Source organism: Camelus dromedarius, chromosome 11 (genome assembly GCF_036321535.1).
Source record: "Camelus dromedarius isolate mCamDro1 chromosome 11, mCamDro1.pat, whole genome shotgun sequence".
NCBI classification, from domain to species: Eukaryota; Metazoa; Chordata; class Mammalia; order Artiodactyla; family Camelidae; genus Camelus; species Camelus dromedarius.
Genome location: NC_087446.1, coordinates 12785707 through 12799993, shown reverse-complemented (window position 1 = coordinate 12799993; position 14287 = coordinate 12785707). Strand labels below are relative to the sequence as shown.

The 14287-nt window shown below is 42.5% G+C and overlaps 1 protein-coding gene across 1 annotated transcript in view; it reads left to right on the top strand.

Annotated features, from left to right (window-relative positions):
- The window catches only part of BEST3 (bestrophin 3), a 38421-nt gene that overhangs the window by 16820 nt on the left and 7314 nt on the right, over positions 1-14287 (top strand). Inside the window, exons 5-8 of the mRNA XM_031463133.2 lie at positions 1231-1308; positions 1407-1559; positions 5764-5844; positions 7682-7833. Coding sequence (XP_031318993.1) covers positions 1231-1308; positions 1407-1559; positions 5764-5844; positions 7682-7833 — 464 coding nt within the window. The remainder of the gene's footprint in view (positions 1-1230; positions 1309-1406; positions 1560-5763; positions 5845-7681; positions 7834-14287) is intronic.

The following is a 14287-nucleotide window of genomic DNA, read 5'->3' as shown; positions in this document are numbered from 1 at the left end:
CAAGTCTGCTTTGTTCAATCCTGGTTCCAAAGGAACCGGAAAGACTGGGTGGGTATCAGAACCCTCACCATGCGGGAGGGCAAGGGTACACAGGTTAACTCAGGTTAATTGGCTGCTTAGAGGCTCTGTTTTAAGCCGAATTAGGCTTTGTGATAGGCTGTGTAAGAAAGTGTTCCTTGATTGATCATCACTGCCTACCCAGGACTCTGAAGGATCTGGCACCCACAAGGCGGCTCTGCCATCCCTAACTCCAGAATCCGAGAAAGAAATCTCGAGTAGAAATAAACCTCCCCAGTCAGTTCCCCCAAACTGGAATCTCCCAGGGTTAATTCAGCTTTCCAGACGCTCCTGGAAACCAAACTGTGTTTTCACTAAATGAAAGAACCCTGAATTCATTTGAGAAACAAATATATAGAAGAGCTGGGTAGATTTGTGCCATGACAGCCCTCTGCCTGGATTAGGCTAAAAGGAGTGAATGATTTAAAAATAGCTCCCCAGTTGGGGGAGGGTATAGCTCAGTGGTAGGGTACTTGCCTAGCATGCATGAGGTCCTGGCTTCAATCCCCAGGACTTCCATTAAATAAATAAACCTAATTACCTCCTTCCTAAAAAATTTTTTAAAAATAGCTCCCAGATTAACATATACTCTTTTGCCCAGTCTTAAATAATAACTTGTGTTCAATAGAGGAAAAAAAAAATCAATGGGTCCCAGTACTTCCTGCTCCAGAGATACATTTTCTGTTGATATCAGCATTCTAAAGTCTTCATTTGTTGGGGGAAAGGTTAAGGATGTATTTAGCTCTTTTTTCTAAGATCTATAGTAAGCATGTTTTTGAAAGAGATAGAGAATCAAAAAATAATCTGCTTTCCACATAATTTACCAAAATGGCTAGAAGTGGCTTATTTAAAATATTAACCACTGCCTTTCCACCACCACTTTGGACCAATATATATGTTGGAAATTATGGATTCAGTAGAATAGGGGATATTTCTATACAGTTCTGATTTATCTTAATATTTAAAAATGTCCAACTCTACTCTTTTTTTTTTTGCACATTGCTGAATGATGTTGGTAGCCCATGATTTTCAAAATGTTCCTCTTGGGGTGGCCTTCAGAACCACCATTTTACAGGCATATTCCTAAAAGGTATGGCCACATTCTGAGTCAGTAAATATTTATGACTACACCCCTCATTTTAGTCACCCGTGTTTTCTCTGTTTCTGGCTCAGGAAATGAACCGGTATCGCTCGTGGTGCAGCCTCTTATTTGGTTATGACTGGGTTGGGATTCCGCTGGTTTACACGCAGGTATTGAACACTTGGCACGTGACTTTCCTTTCTCCTTGCCCGCTTTGCTTGCTGTGGGCAGCCAGCTCTGGGCTCTCACTCGGGTTTCTCTGTTTCAGGTTGTCACACTGGCTGTCTATACCTTCTTCTTGGCGTGCCTGATTGGACGCCAGTTTTTGGATCCCACCAAAGGCTACGCGGGGCATGACTTGGACCTCTACATCCCGGTCTTTACTCTCCTACAGTTCTTCTTCTACGCAGGATGGCTCAAGGTAGCCGACAGTCTCCGTGTCTGAGACCTGCTCTGTAATCTTCATCATGTTCCAAACTCTGCACACTGATCCCTAACTGAATCTCTCATTCATGAGTCAAAGGTAGATTTAACATTTATTAGTTCAGAGATGTTATCACTTTTCAACTGGGGATTAAAGTGACAGGGATGTGGTGAGTACTGTGGGACAGTCTGAAGCAGCTCATTTACGCAAAGACATTACCAGAACAGTCTTTTAGGGCTATTGATTGTTTTAAGTCTTTGTGCGCTCCCATTAGGATTACGATGATGTAATTAAGGTAATAACTGTAACTGCATTGATATTTATGCCACAAAAAGCAACTAGGAAGAGTAAAAGAGAGTAAATAGGAATCCTTGTATCTCAGACTTAAGTATTAGGACTATATTATTATCTTAGTTCTGCTCACCTCTGTAAATAGCTTCTATTTCCTGAAATCCCACTAGCTGTCCCACAACTTTAAATGTATCCCATTTTCAAAACCAGAACTGAGACTCAAAAGAATTCATCAGAAGTCCACGAACAATAATAAATGCTGGAAAGGACGTGGAGAAAAGGGAACCCTCCTACATTGTTGTTGGAAAAGTAATTTGGTGCAGCCACTATGGAAAACAGTATGGTGATTCCTTTAAAAACTAAAAATAGAGTTACCATATGATCTAGCAATCCGACTCCTGGGCATATACCTGGAAAACTCTAATATGAAAAGATATATGTACCCCAATGCTCATAGCAGCACTATTTACAATAGCCAAGATGTGGAAGCAACTTAAATGTCCATTAACAGATGACTGGGTAAAGAAGATGTGGCGGATATCTATATCTATCTATCTATCTATCTATCTATCTATCTATCTATCTATGGGGGGGAGAGATATGATGGAATACTACACAGCCATAAAAAAGAATGAAATAATGCCATTTGCAGCAACATGGATTGACCTAAAGATGATCATACTAAGTGAAATAAGTCAGACAAAGACAAATACCATGTGATATGACTTACATGTGGGACCTAAAAAAAAAATGATACAAATGAACTTATTTATAAAACAGAAAGAGACTCACAGACATAGAAAACAAACTTATGGTTACCAAAGAGGAAAGGGTAGGGAGGGATAAATTAGGAGCTTGAGATTAGCAGATACAAATGACTATATATAAAATAGATGAACAACAAGGTCCTAATGTATAGCCCAGGGAACTACATTCAATATCTTGCAATAATCTCTAGTGAAAAAGAATATATTTATGTATAATGGAATCACTATGCTGTACACCAGAAATTGACACAACATTGTAAATCAATTGTATTTCAATTAAAAAAATTCATCAGAATAAAATCAGAAAGTCACTGGGGGAAAAAAAAAAGAATAAATAAAGTCAGAAAGACCAGGATTAATGATGGAGTTTGATTTGCCATGAAATTAAAAACAGGCCAGAGTATTGAAAACAGCTAGTCCAGTCATCAGGGTAGAATCTCATTTTTTCCCACCACCATCTCCCCCACCCACCCCTCCTTAGATGTATATGTAAATATCAAATGCCTGAATCTTCCCGCTCTTTCGTACGTGATAGAAAACGATCAGAGACAGTGGCTTCACCAAGTTAATGGAAATCTAAGGACAGTTGGAAGATAACTTTACCAAAACAGAATTTTCAGATTTTTGACCTTCCCAGTAGCCACCTGCCACTGGCATGGTCCAGGCCTTCCAGGTTGTGGCAGCGTCTTCCCTGCAGATGCCTTTACTTTCATGGGTTTGAATCTTAACCAGGAAAAATTTATATGTTAGCATTTCAAATTATGCTCCAAAGAGTAGAGGCATGTGTTTTACAAATGGCAAAACCATTTTTAGCCAGAGGACAGTGACTCAATTATTTTTACCCATTTGAGATGGAGAAAAAGCAAGAGAGACCAACAGCTCTCATTTCCCATTAGAGAAAAAAAAAAAGTAGACTCTACTTTTATAAACGGAAAATCACCACAATTGGCCCAAACACTCAGCCATGCTGGTCTTTCATTGTCCTTTCCCCTGAGTTGTGATGAGCTTTTTGCCCTTCACTTTGTGTCCATGTGAATGAGGTGTTCGGCCAGCCTGGAAGGAACAGTTAGCAGCTCCTGCCTTCCGAAGTGCTCTCTAAAACATTAACATTCTTTTCCTTTCCTTGAAGGCAAAGTATGGGAAGACAGTCTTAGCTCCATTAAGAGGTAGGCCGTCCTAAGAGAAGAGAGCTTTCCCACCCAGTGCTCTGTATCTCAATTTCTAAACAGCTGTTTTGTCTTAACCATTGTAATATTTATAAAGCTTTTCAAAGTACAGAAAACCCATCTTAATCTTATGGACAGTGTATTACTCAGTAGTTGCTGATGGGGCCTCCCAGTGAGTAGAGGGTATTTCTGTGACATAGTCAACTCAGAGACATGGGTATCATTTTGGTAGTTAAATGTGGACTCTGATATGATATTCAAGACTGACTCCATAAAAGTGAACTTCTGGATATGACAAAAGTATTTTCAGGACCCATCCAGTGGCCCATTTAATTTAAGGAAAACCGCCGGCAGGAAAGGGTAGACAGCCCCTTGGAACGTGCAGTGAAGGACGTGGACGTGGACATCACTGTGAGGCTGACTGACACGGGGCCCCGGCCCCGCCATGGGCTGTCCCTCACAACAAGGGGCACGTACTCCTCTGAGTCAGTGGTTCTCAACGCTGGCCGCACATTAAACCCTCCTGGGAGCTTCACCCAATTCTGATGCCTGGGCTCCACCTCACACCCATTCAATCAGAGTCTTTAGGGGAGGGACCCAGCCATCAATTTTCTTTAAAAGCTCCCCAGGTGACTTTGACATTCGGCCAAGGTTGAACACAACTGCTCTAAGTGGTGAGACTTAAATCCTAAAAAGACACACAGGTAGGTTTTCTACCAAATAGTCTCAGAATCTAGGAGCTCAGCTAATCGATGGTGACTTTATTTTATACACTTGAACGTCTTTCGCGTCTAGGCCCAGTGTAAAATCACGCACACACACGTGTCCAGATAATAAAAAGTAAAAGTAATTAATCAAAACGGAGAATAATAGGTGAGTCATACTTGGCATATAAATCTCTCATCAAGAAGGCTACTCAGTTCAGGAACATGGTAAGACCATCTAATGTTGACCAACTATTGGAAGATACAGGAAGCTATGTAACTTCTGAGTAATTTACTAGATGGCAGTAAGTCCTTTAAGGTAAAACTAAGTAAGACAAATTCCAGCTTTATGACTTAGTCGCTCTCTGACTCATTTGTTTAGCAGTCGTGTCCAATAATTGTGAATCTCCTTGTATTATTTTCTTTAATTATAATTTAAGTCTTTCTTTGCTGTTTAACATTCCCTGTGTTTACATGTTATCTGGTCACCTGGGCCTCTGTAAATTCTTGAAGAGCAGAGGCTATGAGACAAATATCATATGATGTTACTTACATGTGGAATCTTAAAAAAAAAAAAAAAGATACAAATTCTATTTACAAACCCAAACAGACTCATGGACATAGAAAACAAACCATGGTTATCAAAGGGGAAAGGGCGGGGAGGGATAAATTAGGGGTTAAGGATTAATAGACACACATTACTATATATAAAATAGATAAACAAGGACCTACTGTATATAGCACAGGGAACTATATTTAGTTTCCTGTAATAATATATAATGGAAAATAATCTGAAAAGAAAATATGTATGTATGTATATGTACAACTGAATCACTTTGCAATATGCTTGAAACTAACACTGTACATCAACTACACTTCAATAAAAAAATTTTTTTTAAAAGAGCACAGATTATGTACCCCTCAAACTGTCTAGCACAGTGCGTAGCATGTCGTCAGTGCTCCTTCGATGTTCACTGGCTTGATTCGTACCTGAGAAGCAATCATTTGGCCCCTAAGCAGTACGGAGCTTCTCCCAGCTGGGGCCGGCGGCACAGGCAGAGCCGTGGGAGAGCGGGCCTATGCGGGTGTGCAATTAGCGGTCTCACAGTCCCGCCTCGCTTGCTCGCAAATACCTGTGTCTGCAGAACAGCCGACTCCCCTCCTGGCTTCCTGTTACGAGAGAAAGCAGAGAGTGAAACAGGAACCGTCTTCAACCTCCATTCTCGGTCCTCACGAGCCCCATGGCAGACCTATCCTTTGTTCTCTGTTGCAGGTAGCAGAGCAGCTCATCAACCCTTTTGGAGAAGATGATGATGATTTTGAAACTAACTGGTGCATTGACAGAAACCTGCAGGTGAGAGGAGCTTTTCTTTCCTTTACGAACATTAATAATAAATCACATGTGATGTTTTGAATCTAAACAGGCCCTAACTGCAGCCCCCTGAACTTGAGGGCTTCAGCCTCAGATGAAGGAAGTTTGGCTATTAAGTACGTTGTGTCAAGGTCCTTTTGGAACCTCACAGGTCCTGGATCTCAGTGCTAGTGAAATTTAGACCCTTTGAAGTAGAATTTCAAGCCAGTTTTCTTTGTAAGTTTCTTTATTAGCCTCACATAGCTTCTTCCATCTCAGTACAGAATAATATTTTAATTCATTCTTTATTCTGTTTCCTATTGTCACCTAAAAAGGTTAACAGTGACATAAAACAGCAGCCAGACACAATCCAGTGCGAGTTCCCAAGCTCATGTCATGTAGGTCCCTACACTCAGATGTCCAGCAGCCGGATACTGGGAACATGGGTCACACTAGCCTATGTCTCAAATCTTGAACTGCACCAAATGGACCCCATGGGGCCTTTACCCCGAGGCATTATTCCAGAGAGGTTTTTCATGAAGAAGCAGCATAAGAGAATTTTCATTTTAGGCAAGACTCTCCTCAGACCATTCTCTTCTCTGAGAATCACAGACTGAGAAAGGCCTTCAACTTGTTTATTGGTTTCAAGCCCTTGCTTAGCTCTTAAACAGGGTCAAACACTTCACCATACATCACTGTCTGTTCACGAACTGGCCCCGTACACAGAGGGCAAGGAGAGACCAAAGAAAAAGGCAGACCATTCCAGATTGGTAGGTGGGAGGTTTAATAAGCAAGGGAGCCTACTTAAGAGGCTTGTCTTGGGTGGATGTGAGATGAACAGAACTCCACACCTACCCACCAGGATCTCAAAAATTGATACAGAGGCCTTACTGGGGTTCAGTTAGGTATTCAGTCCAGATAGTCTCAAAACACATTACTCTCTCAAGGTTGTGTCCTTAAAGCGGCTCCCACTACGGGAACGGTAGGTGGAATGGATGTTCCAAAGATGGCGGAGAGGAGCCTCTGATTGCCCTGGTCCAGCTCACAGCTCACTGGGCAAGTCATGACCTCTAGATGACCTCCAACAATCACACTGTCAGCCAGTTAAGGAGGAAGCGTAACGCCCACGTCACTCACTTTGTGTAAAAATGGGATTCCCAGAGGATTAATAATTTATTCACGCATCATTTTGTCAAAGTCAAGAGGAGAGACCACTATAACCCCGAGTGGTATAGGCTTGTTGATAGACTTTTGTAAACAAATAAAAATTCAGGGCACATAAGAAATGATATCAAGAATAAATGTGTCTTGTGGGGAGGGTACAGCTCATGCTTAGCATGCATGAGGTCCTGGGTTCAATCCCCAGTACTGCCATTAAAAAAGAAGAAGAAGAAGAAGAAGAAAGAGAAGAAGAAACGTACTTATTGGATCAATGAAAGGGGTATGGAAATCTTCAACTCCTTGTAACATTAGGATTACGTGGTTGCTGTCAGAATAGCCACTAGACAGTAAGGTAACTTTGAGCAAAGAAGAAAAAGGTGTCTTTCCTGCTTCTGATAAGATGCACCTCCACTGTGGGGCATGGGGTTTGACAAACCTAGTCTGGGCAGTCTTATGGCCCCACTGACCCCCATTGCCAAGTGGTCTCGTGCAGTAAGTGCCATGTACAACTCACTGTAGCAGCCCTGGTTATAGCAAATATGAACTGTAGACAGTTGTACATTCACTCATTCAGACTGTGTTCTACCTCACTCCAAACCCCATCCACGCACTGGAACTTACTCTCTTCCTTTATACAATTCACATGTGAATTATTCTAATACGGTAACGGTGGTTTTAGGTGTCCCTTTTAGCCGTGGATGAAATGCACATGAGCTTACCCAAGATGAAGAAGGACATTTACTGGGATGATTCTGCCGCTCGACCGCCGTACACGCTGGCAGCTGCTGACTACTGCATACCCTCGTTTCTGGGGTCAACAATCCAAATGGGGTGAGTGCATTTTAAAAACCATCCATATTGGAGAAATAAGTAGATCACTGTTCTGATCTCTTTATGCTCCGGTCTTGAAGTTACTTTCATGAGAACTCTCAATTATTTGTATCTTTTAATGGTAGCCTTTTCAAATTTTCAGACATAATTAATAAGCCCAAGAGAGTGAGAAAGTAAAGAGATTATAGTTTCTGGTTGGTTTAAATAGGGTGTGTGTGTGTGTGTGTGTGTGTGTGTGTGTGTGTGTGTCTGTGTGTGCGTCTGTGTGTCTGTGTGTGTCTGTGTGTCTCTGTGTCTCTGTATGTGTCTGTGTCCGTGTGTGTGTGTGTGTTTGGAGGTAATTTGCATTTTACCTTGCTCTTATACCACAGCAAACTTCCCAATAGTCATAAAACTATTCTCTTCTTCCCCTCCACCTTGAAGAGTGGTTTATTTAATTATAAAATTGTTTATTATTTAATTATGACTATCAGAGTTAAATGTATTTTAACAAGTATTTACTGAGCATATACCATGAGCAGGTGCTGCGTTAGGCTATTTTGAGACAAGCAAGCCTTCAGGAATAAGATAAATTTTATCCGAAATTTTCTCGAAGATTATAATCTGATGAAACTGACACGTTTAGTATACAAGCCGGTCTCTGTTCAGTGGTTTTAACATAACAATCTGTCCCTGTGTGCTATGAGCTTTAAATAAATGGGCTGGGGCCTGCAGTAAAACATGTATAGTTCATGAATAATTTTATTAAATCTGATAATGTATTTGGTTTTGGAGAGATGTGTGAATGTGGGGGAGTTTAAGTATATTTGCTGAAGGCAGACGCCACAGTTTCCAAGTATCTTAAAGAGAAGAGTGTGGACAGATTTAGGAAAGTAAAAAGAAGCCCTCTAAAAAAATGTAGAATTTTGCAAATTTTTTCTCATAATTTTCGGCAAAACTATGGTTCATTGTTCCCTGAGGCCAGCTCTAAGCAGATTTGGGAAGCAAGCTTGTGCTGCCGCCACCTATGACCTTTCTTTCTCTTCCCGCCACACTGTTGAGCCCTCCTCTTTCCCTACTGTTAAAAACTAAAGTTCAATTGTGTCAATTTTAAAGATCTTATTGTCTTTATTTAATGACCCATGAATGGAGCAGCATCCAACCTAGCAGATAGAAAGGTGCTCCAAGGAGGTGGACAAAGGAAGGACTTTTCTAGGCAGGAGGCAACAGGAATAAGGAAGTCACACCAGGCCAAAAAGTGCGTGGGTGACCTTGCAATGGAGACACCATGGAGGGGTCTAGCAGGCATATTACCTAACTAGTGCTCATCAGACAGGACCCGTGTGGCCCTCTCTGTCCCTCAATCCTACTTTTCTCTCCACTGGCTCAGGTGTCAGGCAGGCTTCCCCCTCGTGATGGCAGAAAGGCCAGATGGCAGCCAGCAGCTCCCAGCGCCCGGCCTATCTTCTCAGCAAACCCTGTGGAAAGAGCACATCTCTTTTCCAACTCTTTAAAGCACTGGGATTTATGACGACTGGCTGGGCGTGGCTAACATGCCCATTCCTGAACCAACAGCTATCAAAAGGAAGACACAATACTTTGATTGGCTAAGGTTGCCTTGTGTGTCCATCTTTGGACCAAGGGGTGTGGTCAGCCCCAACCAACCATATAGAGTAGGTGATGTTTGGAGCAAAATCAGCGTGCTATTACCAGGAGAAGGGCGAATGGTCTACCGGGCTGGCAAAAACAAGAGATGTCCTCTAAAATCGAAAAGGTAACTCCCTACTCAGTGAATTGTTCGCTCACCAAGTGCCATGTCAGTACCAAGTAAACCATCTGACCGAGGCTCAGGGAAAAGGGAAGTAGAAGTAAGGATTTCTGTAGCACAGGAGGTTGGTGATGCCTGAGCCAGCGAGCTCCTGGCACTAGGAGGAAGACAAGGTGTCAGTGTGGTACGGATGCAAACGTGTCAGTGTTTGCTGCTTGATGGCATATAATATCCTTTCCTGGATTTTTTTATTTTCTTATTCTATTTAGGATGTAGGTTCCCAGCATATTTCATTCGGAAATCAAATTTGCCTTATCTTTTCAGATCAACCTTTCAGGTGTGTAAATCACAATTCCCAGAAATGGCCCAGAAATTCCAAGAGCGAGGAAAGGGCACTTCAATAACTCAGCAGAAGTACCGTCCCAGGGAACCTGAGGGATGACTCTGTCTCCTGTTTTCTTTCACATTCAGAGCACTACTCATTTCCACATGAAAAGGAAACTCCTTGGAGACAATTCCTTTGTTCCTTACATTCAGGAATACATTCAAAATACTGCCCTACTTTCTACACATTTACCAAATATACATTATCGAAATAAAATAACTTCCGCCCACCTTTTATCTCAAGTACAAATTTAATTGACCATGTTTTTCCTTTTATCTTCACATACGGAACGTACTCATTCATTTATTCAGGCAAAAATTTCTTGGAGGTTCTCTTGTATGGTAGGTTCTATGTCAGACACTAGAGAGAGGCAAAAACAAAACCAAAAAACCAAAAAACACACCTTCTAAGCTCACAGACACAAAGAGGAGACAAGTTATAACACGATGTGGTACACGCAGCAACAGAGAAATGCCGAGTCTTCTGGGAACACAGGGGAGGTACCCTTCACAGAGTCCAGGGAGTCGAAGGAGGCCCTTGGAGTTGGGGAGTCAAATGTGCATCCTTCAGAATGAATTTGGAGCCAACACAGAGAGCAGGGGGGTTCCAGCAGAGGGTACATGCAGGCCAGCATGAGCAAAGACGGAAAGGAGCTATGGTATATTCAAAGCAGAAATATTTTAAAATTTGAGCTTATTGAGGTATAGCTGACATATAGAATCATAAGACAATTAAAGTACACATTGTGGTGATTTGATATATGTATACATTGTGGAAGGATTCCCCCATCTGGTGGACTAACACATCTATCACTATATATATATATATATATATATATATATTTGATGAGAACGTTTAAGTTCTATTCTCTTAGCAAATTCCAATTATTCAATTCAGTGTTATCAACTCTAGTCACCATGTTTCCATTAGCTTCTCAGACCTTATTTACCTCACAGCTTAACATTAACACGCTTTTACCTAGTTTATCTCTATTTCCCCCCAGCCTCCCAGCCCCTGGCAACCATTTTTCTATGCTGTGCTTCTATTAGAGTAACAATTTGATATGCAAAGCAGAAGAGCCAAGAAATGAATCTGGAGAGGGAGGGAGGTGAGGGAGGGTTACGGAGGGTTTTATAGTCTGAGGAACGCGTTTCAGCCTTGTCCCAAAGCTATTAAGTAACATGGTCACAGTTGTGTTTCAGGCAGGTTATCTGGCTGAAAGATGGATGGCTGGGGTAAGACCAGAGCCAGGGACCAGTGAGCTGACCATTAGTACGGTTTAGAGTGGAGAGGATAAGGGCCTGACTCGGGTGACCCTACAAGGCGTGTAGACAGTGGAGATGGCGGAAGGGACACATTCGAGAAAAGAGGAGGAGTTGAGAATGACAGGGTGGCTGGTAATGAGCCAAGGGTGACAGAGAGTCTTGAGGAAGAGCTGCCGTTGGGGGGAGGTGATGAGCTTCCTTTTGCATGGGCTGCATTTGAGGCATCTGTGGACAGTTCACAGGGAGACGGCCCAGCCAGCAGTGAGAACAGAGACAAAATCCAAGCGGGAGGATGCATCTGACTGTTATCAGCACTGGGTGTGTGAGACAGTGAGAGGGACCACCCAAGGACGGGGTCAGGTGAGTAGGCCAGAGGGAGAAAGGCGTCCTTGAAAGAGAGCAGGAATGGTCAGGAGAGATGCAGGAAGAGAACCCAGAGGATGCCCTGTCTTAGGGGTCAGTGGTGGACGTTCCAACATCAGGTCTGAAAAACACCATGGGAGTTTGCATTTTAAGGTCATTGGAGACTTAAGTGAGAGTGTTGGGCAGAAGCTGAATTACAGGAGGTTGAGGAGTGACTGGGAGGCAAGGAGATCAAGATTTCCAGTGGGAACTACTTTAAAAATAATTGTATAATGGCAAATTCCAAACGTATACAGAGTAGAGAACAAACTGTAATTAACCTCATGTACCCATCACCCACCTTCCATTATCATGGTCAGCCTGGTTTCCTCCATCCTCCCACCCACCTTCACCCTCCCCACCACTGGACCATCGTAAAGCAGATCTAACCACAATGCCATTTTCATGCCTAAAAAACCCCCAAATCAAACAAAAAACCTCACAATAGTTCCTTAATTCATTTACTCGTCATGAACTACTTTTTTGAGAAGTCTGGATTATGGAGAGGAGATAAACCAGACAGGAATCAGTAAGGGACAGCGAGGAATGGCCTGGGAGCTACTGGCGACCAAGATTAAGAAAACTGCCCACAAGCAGCCAAAAAAGAGGCATTCATAAGACACACACCAAGAAAACAGGCCCAAATCCTGAAATGAAAACAGGTCTTCTTCGGGCGCTAGTAGACACTTGACGCTTGGTAAATTTCACTTAACCAAAACAAGCCTAGGATGCTCAAACTCAAGCCAGCACCGCTGAATATATGTTTCTTTTTAAAACAAACAAACAAATAAGGTCCAGGCCTTTCCTGCCACAGCGAGCTTGAGGCAGGGTGCTTGTCTTCACATCCTAGCATCCTGAGTTCACTCCAAAATTCTTACTTTTTAGATATTTGGGATTATCATTAGCACAGATTTTTAAGGCTCTGAGGAATGGAGCACATGGACATTAAAAACCTCTCAAAACTCCCTTTCATCCTGTCTTGGAAATCTGAATGGCCAACTGGAAAGCAGCGATACTCCCTTAAAGGCACTGGGAAAACCCTAACAAAACACCCATCCATAGCAGCTGCAGGATTCGAAGTTCTGGAGAAGAGAGGCTGCAGCTGCTGATGAATTGGGTCACTCAAGTGTGTCGTGAGGGGTGACACGGAGGAGTGTGCTCACTGTGTCTTGCTAATGGATAAAATCATACTCTCAGCCCGGGAACCTTAAACTGTTGGCTGCAATCCTATTCCAAGAGACTGTCTTCTTGGGTTTTCTGCCGTGATTCAAGTATGTCAAAACGTCCTCACATTTGTCGTGATCTTAGGCAATGGGTCTGTGACATCAGTTAAGGATCCATTTGACAAAGAGGAGAAATATTCCAATTTTTGTGAGAGTTCCTTTGGGTTGGGAGTTGAGGAATTCATCTGATATTAATTTGGTACTGTGAAACTACGACCATGTACCTGGAAACCATGACTTTGACCTATCCATCTTCATTCCAAGAGTCCTAAGAATATTTAGCACTAATGCAACTATTTTTGCAATTATACACGTATGTATTGGATGTTCACAAAGCATTTAAGATTGTACAGTACCATTAGAAGTATTTAGTGATATTAATTCAAGTATATCAAAATACATATTCCAGCAAGCAAAGACTTTACTGAAGTGTGGTTAAATAGACTTCTAGATGGATGCTCTCGTCAGTAATCCCTTCTTAGCCAGCTATATACAAATATTTTAACTTTACAAGAAAATGCATAGTCTGATATATATACTTTTGCACGCTTGTGTCATAAACAACCCAAAATATCTCCAATTCTGAATCACTAACTTCAACAAAAATATATTCTTGGAACATTGATTTTCACTTAATGTACCAGAAAGGAAGGAGAGATGGAAGCTCTCAGGGAGATGAATGTGCATTAAATTTATAATTTTAGAACTTGTTCAGGGATTCTTGCGTACGCCGACAAGGCGTCACCGTTGGCGCTTGGCTTTTACCTTGAAAGTGGTGTGAGGGGTAGAGATGGTGTAATTCCCTTTTCTAACAAAATTCCCATAGAATCCAACAGTATTGAGAGGCAGGGGCTTTAAGTGAACCCCCACTTCGGGCCACAATTTCTTTTTGCGACAGCCAGTGGAGGCGGGATGAGCAGATAAGGCTAGAAATGCCAGTTCTTTAACTAGATTCGCCATCATCTTCAGTCCAAACTAGCTGAGAGGCAACAGAGAGGCAGCGGGAAGGTCGCCAGCTCTCCGGACTGAGCCATTTCCCATCAGGCTCCACTAGTGGGAACTGTCCCCCAGCCCGGGGAGCAGGGAGGGGGCTGGGTGGACACAACCTTCTGTCCACCGGTTTTTTGTCACAATGCTCGCCACCCCCCACCCCGCCCACCTCCCAGCTTAGCATGAGGGTTATTTACTCATTTTGTAAGCCCTTGGCTACAGCTTTGGTGGAGATTCTGCAGTGCAGAAGGTTAAAAATAACAGTGTTGGCCTCTAGTGGGTTTGAAGAATACATTTTGCTTTGCCTGTGAATAAACACTCCAGCACACGTGCTTCTGTCCTGATAGATTTTCATGCAAATTATTGGTTCCCTCCAAGGCAGCCGCCCGACTTTGGGTGCGCTGGCAATTTGAAAACAATAAATCTGACCCGAGGAAGTAGA